The sequence below is a fragment of the Lynx canadensis genome, chromosome C2, assembly GCF_007474595.2.
Source record: "Lynx canadensis isolate LIC74 chromosome C2, mLynCan4.pri.v2, whole genome shotgun sequence".
NCBI lineage: Eukaryota > Metazoa > Chordata > Mammalia > Carnivora > Felidae > Lynx > Lynx canadensis.
In genome coordinates this window covers 22,488,849-22,505,251 of record NC_044311.2, presented here as the reverse complement: position 1 = coordinate 22,505,251, position 16,403 = coordinate 22,488,849, and the positions used below count along the sequence as shown (strand labels likewise).

At 39.7% G+C, this 16,403-nt stretch overlaps 1 protein-coding gene across 1 annotated transcript in view; it reads left to right on the top strand.

Annotated features, from left to right (window-relative positions):
- Positions 1 to 16,403, top strand: part of KCNH8 (potassium voltage-gated channel subfamily H member 8) — a 355,504-nt gene that overhangs the window by 146,587 nt on the left and 192,514 nt on the right. The window contains exon 3 of the mRNA XM_030329693.1: positions 6,611 to 6,742. Coding sequence (XP_030185553.1) covers positions 6,611 to 6,742 — 132 coding nt within the window. The remainder of the gene's footprint in view (positions 1 to 6,610; positions 6,743 to 16,403) is intronic.

The following is a 16,403-nucleotide window of genomic DNA, read 5'->3' as shown; positions in this document are numbered from 1 at the left end:
CTAACCTGTTTTTAAGAATCCTTCACATCTCTGGGTTTTAGGCTGAAGGGTGTGCTGCCTCCCACCTTAACCCTAAGAGAGATTTATTGCACCGGGCCCGACTTACTGCTGACTGAAAGATGTTGCACGATCATTACTGTGCCCATGGGTAAAAGAGGAAGGGGCCGACCTTGGGGAATAGCTTTGAATTATGATAGTCATGCAAGGATAGAGATTTTGTCACAGAGCTAGGACAGAGGTCCTGGTAGAGAGATTTAGGAAAGCAGGGAAAGGATGGATAAGTGAGCAAATTAAGTGTGAGGGGTCTTGCTTTGAATTTGCTTGGCAAGGCTTTGCATCTGTCCTCTTTTTGTGGAAGAAGCAAGTGGAAAATGTTTTGCTTTCTAATGTTAGGCGTGGCTAACGTCATTTTTTTTTATAGTTCCTCCTCCCATGCTACTTCTTCATTTATTTAAGTATTTATTTTTGAGGGAGAGAGAGAGAGAGAGCATGCAAGCAGGTCATGGGTAGAGAGGGAGGGGGACAGAGGATCTGAAGCAGGCTCTGTGTTGACAGCAGAGAGCCCATTGTGGGGCTCGAACTCACAAACCATGAGATGGTGACCTGAGCCAAAGTCAGATGCTTGATCAACTGAGCCACCCAGGCGCCCCAGCTGACATCGTATTTATAAGGCAATCGGTGTGGATCAATCTGAAAGAACAATTGAAAGAAGAAAGGAAGAAGGGAAGGGAAGGAGGAAGGAAATAGGCCTATATCTCCCTTATACTGTTTCCCTCATATAGGCATACCTCCTTTTATCGTGCTTTACTTTATTGTGCTGTGTTTTTCACAAATTGAAGGTTTGTAGCAACCCTGCATAGAGCAAGTCTATTGGAGCTGTTTTCCCAACATTTGCTCACTTGGTGTGTGTGTGTGTCACATTTTGGTAATTCTCTCGCTATTTCCGACTTTTTCATTATTATTATAGTTGTTATGGTGATCTGTGATCAGTGAGCTTTGTTATTACTATTCTAATTGTTTGGGGGCACCACCAACTGTGCCCATAGAAGACAGCCAACTTAAATCAATAAATGTGTGTGTTTTGACTGCTCTACCAACGGGCTCTTCCCCATCTCTCTCTCATTCCTTGGGCCCCACTATTCCCTGAGACACAGCAATATTGAAATCAGGCCAATTAATAACCCTGCAGTGGCCTCCAAGTGTTCATGTGAAAGGAAAAGTTGCACATCTCTCACTTTCAATCAAAAGCTAGAAATGGTTAAGCCGAGCGAGGAAGGCATGTTGAAAGTCAAAACAGGCCAAAAGCTAGGGTTCTTGTGCCAAATAGCCAAGTTGGGAATGCAGAGAGGTTCTTGAAGAAAATTAAAAGTGCTGCTCCAGTGAACACAAGAATCATAAGAAAGAGAAACAGCCTCATTGCTGATATGGAGAAAGTTCGAGTGGTCTCAATAGAAGATCAAAGCAACCACAGCATTCCCTTAAGCCAAAATCTAAACAAGAACAAGACCCTAACTCTCTTCAAGTCTATGAACGCTGAGAGGTGAGGAAACTGCAGAAGAAGAGTTTGAAGCCAGCGGAGATTGGTTCATGAGGTTTAAGGAAAGAAGCCTCCTCCATAACAGAAGGCGACAAGGTGAAGAAGCACGTGCTGATGGAGAAGCTGCAGCAAGTGACCCAGAAGATGAAGGTGGCTCCACTAAATGACACATGTTCAACGTAGGTGACACAGCCTTCCATTGGAAAAAGGTGCCATCTAGGATTTTCATAGCTGGTGAGGAAAGGTCAATGGCTGGTTTCAGAGCTTCAAAAGATAGACTGACTCTCTTGTTAGGGGTTAATGTAGCAGGTGACTTTTAGTTGAAACCAGTGCTCATCGACCATTTCAAAAATCCTAGGGCTCTTGAGAATTATGCTAGGTCTACTCTGCCTGTGCTCTGTACATGGAACCACGAAGCCTGGATGATAGCACATCTGTTTACAACCGATGTTTATAATCTGTTTTAATTTTAAACCCACGGTTGGTACTTCTAGAAAAAGGATTCCTTTCTTTTTTTTTTTTTTTTCAACGTTTATTTATTTTTTTGGGGACAGAGAGAGACAGAGCATGAACGGGGGAGGGGCAGAGAGAGAGGGAGACACAGAATCGGAAACAGGCTCCAGGCTCTGAGCCATCAGCCCAGAGCCCGACGCGGGGCTCGAACTCACAGACCGCGAGATCGTGACCTGGCTGAAGTCGGACGCTTAACCGACTGCGCCACCCAGGCGCCCCGAAAAAGGATTCCTTTCAAAATATTACTGGTCATTAGTGATGCAGCTGTTCATCTAAGAACTCTGATGGAAATGTACAGTGAGATTAATGTAGTTTTCATGCCTGCTAACACAATGTCCATTCTGCAGCCCATGTATCAAGGAGAAATTTTGACTTAAGTCTTATTATTTAAGAAACCCATTTTATAAAGCTATAGCTGCCATAGATAGTGATTCTTCTGATGCACCTGGAAAGAGTAAATTGAAAACCTCCTGGAAAGAATTCACCATTTTAGATGCCTTTAAGAACATTTGTGTTTCATGGAAGAGGTCAAAACATCACTATTTTAATACGTGTTTTTAATGTTTATTTATCTTTGAGAGAGAGAGAGAGTGCAAGTGGGGAAGGGGTAGACAGAGAGGGAGACACAGAGTTCGAAGCAGGCTCCAGGCTCCGAGCTGTCAGCACAGAGCCCGATGTGGGGCTTGAACTCACGAGCTGTGGGATCATGACCTGAGCTGAAGTCGGATGCCTGACTGAGCCACTCAGGCACCCCCAAAATATCGCTATTAACAGGAGTTTGGAAGAAGTTGATTCCAATTTTCATGGATGCCTTTGATAGGTTCCAGACTTCAGTGGGGGAGTCACTGCAGATATGGTGGAAATAGCAAGAGAGTTAGAATTACAAGTGGAGCCTGAAGCTGTGACTGAATGGCTGCAATCTCATGATAAAACTTGAACAGATGAGGACTTGCTTCTTAGGATGAGCAAAGAAAGTGTTTCTTGAGATGAATCTACTCCTGGTGCAGATGCTGGGAATATTGCTGAAATAACGACAAAAGATTTAGAGTATCACATAAACTTAGTTGATAGAGCAGTAGTAGGGCTTGAGGGGATTGACTCCAATTTTGAAAGAAGTTCTGCGGGTAAAGTGCTATCAAACAGCATCACGTGCTACAGAGAAATCGTTCATGAAAGGAAGACTCCATTGATATGGCAAACTCATTGTTTTTCTTTTTTTAAGAAATTGCCACAGCCACTCCAACTTGCAGCAACCACCCTCCCTTGAGCAGTCAGCAGCCATCAACATCAAGGCAAATACCCTCCAGCAAAAGGATTACAACTCATTGAGCCTTCAGATGATGGTTAGCGTATTTGAAAGAAATTAAGTATTTTTAATTAAAACGTGTACTTTGCATTTTTAAACACCGTGCTATTGCACGCTTAATAGACTACTGTATAGCGTAAGCGTAACTTGTATATGCCCTGGGAATCAAAAACAATTCATTTAACCCACTTTATTGTGATGTTTACTTTTTTGGGGTGGTCTGGAACCAAACCTGCAGTATCTCTGAGATACACGCCTCTACACATTTTTTTGTCGTATATGCAATGGGAAGGCAGACGTCAGCCTAGTCCATGCCAAATTATTACAAAAATCTGAATTTAGGGGCGCCTGGGTGGCGCAGTCGGTTAAGGGGCCGACTTCAGCCAGGTCACGATCTCGCGGTCCGTGAGTTCGAGCCCCGCGTCGGGCTCTGGGCGGATGGCTCGGAGCCTGGAGCCTGTTTCCGATTCTGTGTCTCCCTCTCTCTCTGCCCCTCCCCCGTTCATGCTCTGTCTCTCTCTGTCCCAAAAATAAATAAACGTTGAAAAAAAAAAATTTAAAAAAAAAAAAATCTGAATTTAAAAGGACCCGTGTTAATGGACTCTTACTGAATTTATAAAATGTCAAAGATTACATCTCACTTAAAAGATAAATCTCAAAGTGCTCTTTCAGCACTCCCAGAACACCATGTAAAATGACTGCTGTGCCGATTCGAGAATATTGACATTTGGCAGCTCTTTGCTTGGCTCTCACCTGATATGCTTTTGCCTCTCTCTAAAATACTTTGGTGCACCTGTGCAAAGGCTCTGTGGAGACAATAATGAGGCTTGTCTGAGTGCATAGATAAAATGTATCTTCGGGAAAAATAATAGCCTCTGTTCTGATCTGGGTGATGTTTTTTGCAAGACAAGTGACAGAGATGCTTTAAAAATGTGATCCGACTATCAGATTCATATTCTTTCCCAGGTCCCCGCTATTAATATGTCCGGGGTCTGGTTGACAGCTTGCCCTGATGATTCTTTTTGTTCCTACCATAGCTACAGCATTAGCACAAACCGCTTCCAACTGGAAATGGTGGCTATAGAAAAAAATTGAATTAAGAGCCATCCTGGGATAATGGGGATAGTAGTGTTTGGCCAGGACTACGGCTCATTGATGAGGTTTCCCCATTAGTTGTAGACAATAGAGTTGATATATTGTCTCATGGTGTTTGGGTTACTCTACGCATCACTGGAGTGAAGGATATGAGGATATTACAATTGAGGGAACCAAGTTAATTGGAGAAGAGAAGTTAACTGACTCCCCCATGGTCCGGAGCTAGTTAATGTTGGAGGTATGGTTAGATCCCGTTCTCCGGGAGCCTGGTGATGTGGTATTGAAATAGAATTGCTGTGGCATAGATATTTGGGAAGACGAATGAAAGGAAACTATAGATCTGAGTCCGAAGGACAGGGAGGAACTTCTGACTTATGATGCTGAAGCTATTTAGGAGGATCCATTGGGACAGGTACATATTCCATGCATCCTTTATATAGTGGAAGCACATCGTACTCATGTTTATTGCATGTGTATTCAACCACACTTTTCAAAAAGTACAGTAGCAGCTAAAATAAAATGTGATCTTTTTGTCAGATGGCCCCTGTATCAGCTCCTTTATCTGTGATAGATTCCAAGGCTGGATGGATACATCAGCTGTGTTGGAAACTGTGAGATCTAATACAGTATATACAAAACAACTTAAAATATCGAGGGTATTTCTGACTGTTATTTTTGTCTTATACCCAACTGTGAAATCAACTCCCATATAAGATGGAAATTCACAGTATTGAGGGATTTTTTTGCTCATCAAAAGAAAAATGATGGAAAAAATGTGTGAATAGATTAATAGTTTTGTTTTTAAGCACTTAATAACTTTTTTGCCACTTTCAATTTTTTTTTGGCCCAGAAATGTTTTTTAGGAGGAAATCTAGTATGAGAACTTTAATATATTCTTAAAATGTATATTTTAATATATATAAAAACATTTCAAAATATGAGCCTTAGGTTTGAACTTGAAGCTGCTAATATTATTTCTCAGGGTTCTTTTGCTGGAAAAATAGAATTGAACTTACCGGTTTTTAAAATACGCTTTTGAAGTAATATACACCTACTGAAAAATACACATGCATACATGGAGTTTGATGGGTTTGCAAAAACTAAACACTCCTATGGAAGCAACAGAAAGATCATAAAGCAGAACATGACCAGCATGCCAGAACTCTAGGACCTGTGTCCCCTTTTTTTTTTTTTTAGTTTTTTTTACTTCAATGTTTATTTATTTTTGAGGGGGGGAGGGACAGAGAGAGAGCGAGATACAGAAGCAGGTTCCAGGGTCTGAGCTGTCAGCACAGCTCGCGAACCTCGAACTCACGAACTATGAGATCATGACCTGAGCCGAAGTCGGACTCCCAAATTACTGAGCCACCCAGGTGCCCCACCTGTGTCCCCTTCTTTCTAATCATCATCTCCCAGACCACCATCCTGACTTTTAACACTGTAGATGAGTTTTGACTGTTTTTGTACTTAATATATATGCATTCTGCTCATTATGATGTTAGAGATATTCATCCATCTGATTGTCAGTTATTGTATAACTCTTATTCACATTGCTGTGTAATTTTGTATTGTGGGAATATATCTTAATGCTGTTGTACAATTTTTACAGTATAGATACTAATTTGCAACCAGCCAACAATGTAGGAGAATTTAAGTGACTATGCATTTCCCCCCAAACTTGGTATTTTTCACCTTTTTTTTTTTTAACAACTTTAGCCGTTCTGGTGGACATTGATTTTTAAATTGACTAAATAAACCTCTAGCAATCTCATACCGAACAAAGGTCTTTATTTTAGCAACCCGTGTGTGTTGGGGGTGGGAAGGGGCAATGTTTCATAAAGCGGAATGCTTCAACATCAACAAGTTCAAAAAAGAAATACATTTTGAATTACATAAGCAGAAATATCTCAGCACAGACAAGTGGTTTTGTTTAAAATACAGCCTTATTTTCAAAGAAAGCGTTTCATTTGGGAATGAAGAGATATGCATATGGGCTAGACATTTATGGAATCTGAAAACTGACATTTTTAAGATTTTGGAGGGGAGGTGTGGGATAGAAGAAAACAGTAAGGACTTTATTAACTGCACCACTAATGATTGAGATTTTCATAGAAAAAACATGAGGCAGTGGTTGATTTGTATTTTTATTACTGTTGCAGGGTCTCCATTTTGGTGCCTATTGGATATTGTTCCTATAAAGAATGAGAAAGGAGATGTGGTACTTTTTCTGGCCTCATTCAAAGACATAACAGATACAAAAGTGAAGATTACTCCAGAAGATAAAAAAGAAGGTTGGTACTGTTTTCAGAAAACATTGACAGATGGAGTAACATTTTGAAATTGTTTACTCAGAATCTCTAGGAGGAAAAAAAATTGTCTTTTTTAATAACAGCAACTGATAAATATTCATAACTGTTAGCAGTTAGCGCTTGGTGCCTATTCCAAAATCACAGAGACTCACATGAATTTACATCCTCGTCTTTGTAATAAAGACTCATTTGACAGGAACCAGAAGTTCATATTCCTATGCAAATAAGATAAAGATGGAAAAACAGTTTAGAATATAAAGAGTCACACCACATTATTTTATTAGGGAAAAATATTAATCGGTAGCAATGAGTGAAGTTAAAATGATATGATTAAAAATCCCTCTCTCGGTTTCATCTGAAGTGCAGTTGCTCAAAATTTAGACGTGAAAATTTCACGTGCAAAATTAAGAATCCAGTGTTTAGTGGTTGCTAGAGTGGATTGCTGCAGACAAATGTGTTTCTGTATCTTATCGTACATAACACTATCATGATTTGTTTTAAGGCACAGACAAGCTTTTCAATGATCTTTAAAGGATTCTACAATTTTATATTGCTTTCCTTTTACCTTCTGGTTTATAGTTGTTAAGAAATTCCTTAAAATTCGTGCAAGCTGACAAAAACTGGCACTGAAAAAAATGTTGATATTATTTCATTTAAACAGGGGTAGGATTACATACTTTGGTGACCAGAGAATAAACAATTGTCATTGCAAGGGACTTCCTATGTGTGAAGTTCTTTATGAGAACCGACTATCTGACATTTCAAGAATTATGACTTGCTCAGAATGAACTCTTTTATTTCAACTCGTTTAAAACACATATGTGAGTGTTTAAAACATATAAAAAGTCTCTTGAAATGACAACCCAAATGGAGAACTATTGTGGTGTGGTGCCTCTTCCCCCACTTCCATCATCTGAAATGTTTGCAAATGCACAACTATTTTCCTATGTATTTGCATGACTGAACAGTGTGGCATATTTACATACACAAGGAAAGAGCAGTCTTACAATTAAAGTTACTTGGATATTACAGCAAGTGTAATGCCTGTCCAGCGAGAGAAAAGAAAACGTGGGAGTCAGTATGCATAGATTTTGTTTTTAGGGGTTTTTTTGTGTGTGTTATAGGAATAGAGAAGGTGAGTATGAACTATATTTGCTCACAACACCGCGACACCAAATATGTGGGTTTTCTCCCCACCAAGAACCAGTTCTACAACTTTCTGGCCACCAACTGGGTGTCCTATCATTTAATTCAGCTCTGCGATGACTACAGAGTTAGTGTCGGTCTCCACACGCTTATGGGCTCATTCCCACGAGACTGTCCTCACTTCAGATGCCAGTCACAAATTTGGGGTGCCCAGGGGACCTGTACTCGTCTGTCCAATTTGGCTATAAAGTTGGGGATTCCCCAACATTCCTCCTTTTCAAATTTAATAATTTGTTAGAACAACTCACAGCACTCAGGGAAACACTTTATTTATATGGTTACAAAGGATACAATTCAGGAAGAACAAAATGGAAGAGATGCATGGGGCAGGGCATGGGGAGGAGGGAGGTGGAGCGGCCATGCTCTGTCTGGGTGTGCCACACTCCCAGAACCTCAGTGTGTTTACCAACTCAGAAGCTTTCCACACCCCACTGTCCAGGAGTTTTTATGGAGGTTTCATTATGTAGACATGATTGATTACATCACTGGCCATTGGTGATTAACTCAGTCCCCAGCCCCTCTCCTCTTCCAGAAGGTTAGGGGTGGGGTGAAAGTTCCAACTCTCTGATTTTGGGTCTTTCACCATGGAAGCAGGTAGGGACTCCCAGCCACCAATCAATCATTAGCATATAAAAGATACTCATCATCCCAGGGATTCCAAGGGTTATAGAGTTGTTTGCCAGTTGCAGGAGGTAAAAACCAAATATATATTTTCTATTATGCCGCAATAGGGATTATTTGAATAAAATTATTATTCCCACCTTAAATATATATGTGTGTATATCATATACCTTTATATATGTGTGTAGATAGAAGTGTAAAACTAAAAAGTAATATATGACTACTTTTTTCTTTTTTTTTCTTTTTTTTTTTTTTTTTTTTTTTTTTTTGCTTTAAAGGGAGCAATTTAATCAACCTGACTTGCTTGGAGCAGGAGAATCATGTGTAATGGTTTTATAAAATTTAACTTGTCACCTTTGTCTTAGGCCTGTCATGTCTGTAGATAGGGGAGAAATCCCTATCTTGGAAGACTGAAATTGACCAAAGGAGCAAAATATACTTACTCACTTGGGATTTGAAAGAGCTCAATTAAAACACTCCTTTTTCCACCCAAGTACTGGGCCAACTCAGAAGGAAATAAGAATAAGGCAGATGGGAGATCAGCATATCACCTTGATTTCTGATAAAACTGATAACAGAGAATGTATATCTACAGCAAGTGGGCTTCCTCTTGTGAGCTCCAGATTTAGGGAAAGTCACCCCTCGATCACAAACAGAGCTATAAAAAGGCAAAGGCAGAGCTCCCCAAGTTATAATTTCAAGCTTGGAGGACCAGAGCAGAACAGATGCTCCCCAAATATAGCTGCTTCTTAAAGAGGAAGGGGCCACCCTATGCATACCTATGTGTCCTTCCAAACTCAATCCGATTAAATTCCTCCTCTTCCTCTGGGAAGAAGTGAGTGAAAGAGCAGGAAAGGCCAAGTGTGTTACACTAACGGAAGTGCTTGCACATGAAAGACTGTACCTGACATTTGGGGGTGGAGGAGGGCATGAACTTGAATACTCTGGAACCAGTAACAATTTTACTAATTCAAACTCCCATCTTAAAAATGAGTTTTACATTTACATTTAAATAAATATGCACCTGTTGGAATGAGCACTGGGTGTTGTATGGAAACCAATTTGACAATAAATTTCATATTAAAAAAATAAAAAATAAAAAAATAAAAAAAATAAAAAATGAATATGTTCATCTCTGTTCAGTAATAGACCAATTTTGTTCAGGGAACATATACAATCATTTTCTATCTCTTGCAAAGTGTAAAGCAAAAAATATCAATGAAACACATTTAACATTAATTAGATAATGCAAAATATGATTTATGAATTTTGAAGTATTTTGAAAAAAATCCCTAAATTTTTTGTAGCTTTATAACTTCTTCCTCAAGTGATTATTACTTCATAGGAAGTTATGTACTATTTCTAAATAGGTACTGAAAACTTAACATTTTTTTCTGTTAATGCCTTAATATAAATGTCCCACAAAAGTATGTAGTATTTTTATAGAGGCCAACTAACTTATTGTTAGCCAGCATGGCTATAAAATGATCATAAAAAATAGATATATGTTTCTTTTTTTTTTTTTTTACCTGCACTTAATAGAGGAAAGTACATTAAATTCACCAGTTGATGACATGTCTTGTAGGAAAAGCACATCTTAGCGTATGGTATTTTTAGAACTTTGAGATAAGTGTTTGAAAATCATTAAAATGTCACTGTGGAACCGGAGCAGTATTGTATCATAGCACGAGAAAACTGTAAGTGAGCATGTAGCCTGACTTGACCCAAGATTCCATCTCATACAAATGTATCACTGAAGTTCACTGGCTTATAGAAATAAGATTTGTGTTAATTTCCTACCCAGGCTCAGATGATGGACTTTATAAGAGGTATATGTGCACTTCTATTTTTAAAAACTACTTGAATCATGAATATCTATGTTGTTTGGGGGTTTATGTGAAATGAGGTAAAGCATATTTTATTGAAAAGGCTAGCAAGGTATGGGATACAATAAACAGCATTGATGGGAGATTAGCATAAAACACAATGTTCTGTTTGTGCACTCTGTAGCTTTCAGCCAGTGATCTGGGTTGTGTGTCGGGGTGAGGGGGGCAGGGGGAAAGAGGCAGAAGAGAGGGCAGGAAAGGGAGGGAGGGAGGGTGTAAGGGACGTCAGCAGAAATCTGGTGTTTTTTACTACCCAATACCCTCCTTTTTTTTTTTTTTGACACATTTTACTTCCATTCTAAAAATAGTGTGTAAACCACTAACTCCTATCCATGTCTAATATTACTGAGTGCATTACTGATCTTTCACTCTCAGTAAGTAATACTTTAATACAATTTAAAAGTGAATTAATAGTGGATTAAGTAGTTCAACAAATACTTAGTGAGTACCCACTCTGTCTTCAGATTTCAACTATTGTTTGGGGATGTCAAAATGGAGACCGGATGCTTTGGATCATCTGTACTTTAGCTCAAATCCTGGTTCTACCACATGTTTGGTATAGACTAGGGACTTATCCTGTCACAGACTGTACTCTTCTATAAAATGGGGCAATCATACATGTCTACATTTGATTCAGACTGTCCAATGACAAAAATATTACAATTTAGTAATGAGTTTGATGCCCTTTATTCAAAGGGGAGCGCTCCATGGATTGAGAGTATACAGTGCTTCACAAACAGTGGAGTGCTATTCCCGAGGGATTTTGAGCAAGTTTTATAGAGAGTTAGAAGAGGCAACATGGAAACAGGGCATGATGGCCTAGGAGGTAGGGGATTTCCTTATGAGGCTAGCAAGGTCCTACTTTTTAGTGTAAGGTTAGCTAGCTAAAGCTGATTTGGAGGATTGTGCATAGTGTTTGTTAGGGTTCCTTGACAGGTGTTTCCCGTAAGTGCAGGCTGAAGTAGGTTTACATGTCAGGCCACTGGGTCCCGTGTTGTGAGTCCCAATACACAAATCAATTTTATCAAGGTTTATAAGAAATAATACATACAAATCGCACAGGACAGAGCATCTGGAATGAACTCAATAAAAGATGTGGCCATTGCTACATTCTCTCTGTTTTATTTTAATAGCTAGCTGTTATTGAGTCTCTACATCATACTAACAGAAACTGCCTGTATTTCCTATAACCATATGAATTAGGTATTATTCTTATTCCCAGTTACCAGTGTATTTAAGTAACTTGATAAATTGACATAGTAAAAAAAGCTTAGTAGAACTAAGATTTACATTCATATAATCAAACTCCGGAGTATGCATTCTTTTATTTAGAGTTTTTTTTTTTTCCTCTCTCAAGAGCTTGTGATCTTATGAAGAACATAGATCCAGTATTTGTGATATAGTATATCGAGTGATAGTAGAGTGGCAGAAATGGTAAATTCTTTCTGGACAAGGGAAAGAGATAGGAGCCAGCAAGAATTGGAGCAGAGTCAACAAGATCTTCAAGGGGAAGTTAACACTGAAGCAAATCTTGAAAGATGAATGGAGTTCGATGCACTGAAAGGAGGGGTTGTTAATTTCAGGAGGTGGACTGGCAAATAGTTGACCTTTTTTTGGGAAGTAGACTATAAAAGTCAGGGAGTTAAAGTTTATCTCTACATGGATGGGCAGAGCTTAGCTCTTAAAGATTTTATTATGTCTTCTTTTTTCCCAAGTTTTTATTTAAATTTCAGTTAGTTAACATTTTATGATGTCTTTCTAAGGAGTTTAGATGGTGTGGACATAGAGTTCACAGAAAAGTAGGACTTGGCAGAGGAAGGTGACGTCAAAGGAAGACTGATAAATTTCAGGTTTCTGGCTTGGGGACAGTTAGGGGCTGAATTGTGTGCCCCTCAAATCATGTGTTGAAACCCTTCCCTCACCACCTCAGCATGTGACTGCATTTGAAGATAGGGCCTTTAAAGAGGTAGTTAAGGTGAAATGAAGCCATTAGAGTGGGTCCTGATCCAGTGTGACTGGTGGTAAACTCGTAAGAAGAGGAGATTTGGTCATAGGGAAACGTGAGGGGCGTGCAATGCACAGAAGAAAGACCACGTGAGGAAGCAGGGGAGCGGCAGCACCACTTTCTACTCTAAACACATGTGCTCTTAGGAAAGCAGGTCTTACACTCAAATTACTAAAGAACCAACTTATAATACTCCCACCACCCACTTTCCAACTACTGTTCCACGCTAACCTTGAAGGCTCTGGACAAACCAAGCTGGTCTGTTCACGTTCAACTAATACAGTTCACCCTCTTTCTTCTCCACACCCAGTTCTCAGATTTTCCCTCACTTGGATCATCTTTGTCACTCCTGTTCACCATGAGAATCCCATCCCTTTTCTTTGTCGTCAGTTTACCTGAATCACCTGAGTTCATAGTGAGGGTCCTTCCCTTGGACCGCTCTGTGCTTGTTGCTGGCTTCATTCGTCTGGCTTGTCTTGCCCGAGCTGTGAAGGGCCTTGAAGTTGGCATACTGCTTCAGAGTCTTTGAAAGACCTATACTGCCTTGCACATAGGAGACACTTGCTGATTAACTAATTTATCAAAGGACCTTCAGCTAGGGACACCTAGGTGGCTCAGTCGGTTAAGCGTCCGACTTCAGCTCAGGGTGTGATCTCACGGTTTGTGGGTTCGAGCCCCTCATCGGGCTCTGTGCTGACAGCTCAGAGCCTGAAGCCTGCTTTGGATTCTGCCTCTCTCTCTCTCTCTGCCCCTCCCCCACTTGTGCGGTGTCTCTCTCTCTCTCTCTCTCAAAAATAAATAAACATTAAAAAAAAGAAAGAAAGAAAAAGTTCCTTTCCCCTATACTCAGCTGCATGTGTCTCAGTTTTCCAGATTTCATTTCACAGCAGTTCATTCATTGTACTAATCTGGTTTTCCATTCAAGCCAGTTGACTATAATCATATGTGCCTTATTTTTCCAGGCACAGGGCCCAGGGCAGTTATTTTTGTTTATTTCTTGTAGGATGCCCCAGATTTGATTTGAAATGATGGTTGACGCTGGCCTATTCATTATGTAGCAACAACATCATCAGTTATCCCAGAACTGGAGGATTTTAATTGTAATTTCCAAAAAGTTGGCACTTCAAATTTGTCTTGAGAATTTAGGGGTTGACATGTGAAACTCCTTACATTATCTTCGGTGGTAATACAAACAAGTATTCAAATGCAATGGCGTCCTTGGTAGCCTAACTTTCCGCAGGCTGCCGCAGGGTGGCAGTATTAAGTACATTGACAAGTTTTATATTGCATCTACCTTTTCCTCTTAACAAGTGGCTTCTGAATAAATAAAACTAATGAATAGCTGCACGACACAATTAAATATCAATTGCATTTAGCTACAAGAACCTGAAAACCTAACAACATAAGCTTGGCCACTAAGGGCTTTATTTTCTCATATTGTGAAGGGTCTGGAGCTGAGCAGCCCGTGTTTGGAATGGTGACAGCAATACTGGTAGGCACCCAGGCTCTTTTTTGCCCTTCTGTTCTGCTGTCTTAATGTACTGCTTGTCATTCTCATTCTTTTCTTTTTTCCGTTTTATTCTTTTAAGTAACCTCTGCACCCAACACGGGGCTTGAACTCGTGACCCCAAGATCAAGAGTCACCCGCTCTTCTGACTGAGCCAATCAGGCATCTCATTCCTTGTCCATTCTTGTCACCTCATGGTTGTAACATGCCTAACGAGCCTTTAGAGCCTCTGTTGAGACAGAAAGGATAGAGAAAGACAGAGGGCAAAGGCTTCTCCCTTTGAGGCTTTGCCTTTGTGGGCTGGAAGGAATGTGCAGGGATTTCCTCAAGATGTCATTGACTGTAACTCTTTCACATGGCCCTCACATAGCCATCTCTAGCAAGAAAGGCAGGGAGATCAAGGTTTTTAAAGTTTTCACGCCTTTAGAGTAGAAATAGCCTTTAAAAGGGGGCTTGGAAGTGAGGTTGGATCAGCCAATCTAGAGTGTCTGTCATTTATTGATGATTTTCTATAAGCTAGACAGATTATCCAATGATCTTATTAGAATGGAGAAGAGTGAAACTTAAAAACAGTGAAAGCAAGTGAACTGTCCAGAACCTCAGTGCTGTGAGGAGGTAGAGACAGGATTGAAGCCCAGGACTGCCTGGTCTCAGAGCAGGTATCTTTCCACCATGCCCTGGGGCCTCCTATGAAACATACGATAGAAACTTGGAAATGAGATGGACGGGAGACTGGGCTTGTGACAGTTCCTTCCCCAAACCCCTATATGTAATTGTCATTGAGACAGAAAGCCCCTGCCCCCATTTTTTTTTTTTTACCATTCTGATTTCTTATTTAGAGCCCTTACTGTTCAGTGTGAGGTCCGAGCACCTGACCCATCAGCATCACCTGGGAGTTCATGAGAAATGCAGGATCCCAGGCACCTACAGCACCCTCTGAATCAGAATCTGCATTTTAACAAGATCCTCAGGCGATTCACCCGTACATCAGAATTTGAGAAGCCTTGTGTCATATACATTTCCTAGAAAGGCCTTCTGTGACTACCTGGCCTGAAGGTGGCCGCCTCCAGCCACTCTCTTCCATCAGTTTGTTCATCGTCTTCATAGCATTTACTGTGATCTGCAAAAACCTTTTTCAAAAGCTAGTTTCTGTTGCAATTGTTCTGTCCTCCATTTTTTCAGGGAATGGGCTCTGCCTCACTCCTTTAGGGCCATATCCCCAGCATGTATAGTGAGAGTGTCTAACACTCAGCAAGTTCTCAAGAAGTATTGGATGGATGGATGGATGGATGGATAAATGAATGTATAAATAATGTCCAGTTTAGCAAGTTTGATTATTCTGAGAGAGGAAACAATATAGCATTCTCGCTTTTTCAATATCATAGCTATCAAAGCTGCATCTCTCAGGTGTACATTCTGAGGAAAATATTGTTTAGCTCTCTTGGGCTTGACGTAAGTCAAAGACGCCTTGACATGTGTTTACCCAAGTCGGTGTCCTCTCAAAATGTGTTCTTACTGCTGGAATTGAATGGCCCTCTCACTTCAAATAGAATCTCTGCTGTTGGCTTATTTACTGTTCTTATTGATTCTTCTATTTGTCTTTCAGTTTCTGGAAATTTCAATTGGGTCAATATTTTAAAGATAACGGTAGTCATTTAAAAAATATATGTGTGTATACATGTATATTTTAATTTTCAATGTGGGACATTGTAATAATGTTCCCTTCACTTTCTGAAATATTCTGCCTGATTTTGTTTGTTTGTTTGCATGATGGAAGAAACATATGTAAAACTTCTAATAGAGAGCAGTTGTCTAATGAGAGAACTATTGTAAAAATTGATACTTTTTCTGAGGACAGATTTCTGCCATCCATGAGATCTACACCAACTCTTTGTCAACTGTGTGATGGAATAGGAATGAAGAGCCCAGGCAGATGCTTGAAGTGATTGAAGAATCTTAATCTCATCTATGTTTTATCATATTATCTATATTAAAAGAAAAAAATAACTTGGGGTTTTCTATACATTCTCATTATCATCCTTTTTGTAAATAATCTTCTAAAGGCAAATAGTGAAAGCTGGGATTTATAAAGTAAGTTGCCTTTAGAGACCATGGATAATAGGATGAGTGAAATCCTGTGATAGACCATGGTGGAGACTGAAGCATAATACACATGATATGCTTCACCAAGTCATTCCATTTAAAGAAAACCTTTAAGTATTCTGCAGCCAATTAAAACATACCTGTGGACTGAATTTTTTTCTATCGGTCAGTAGCTTGTCATCCTTGCACAAATCTTTATGAAATTAATATCTTATTAGTCTGATTTTGATAAAAGGTGTTTAGAGTTTTATTACTTCAAGAATGGAGGCATGATTTTAACCATCTTGGGGGGATGCATTTAACACTTAAAAGCTT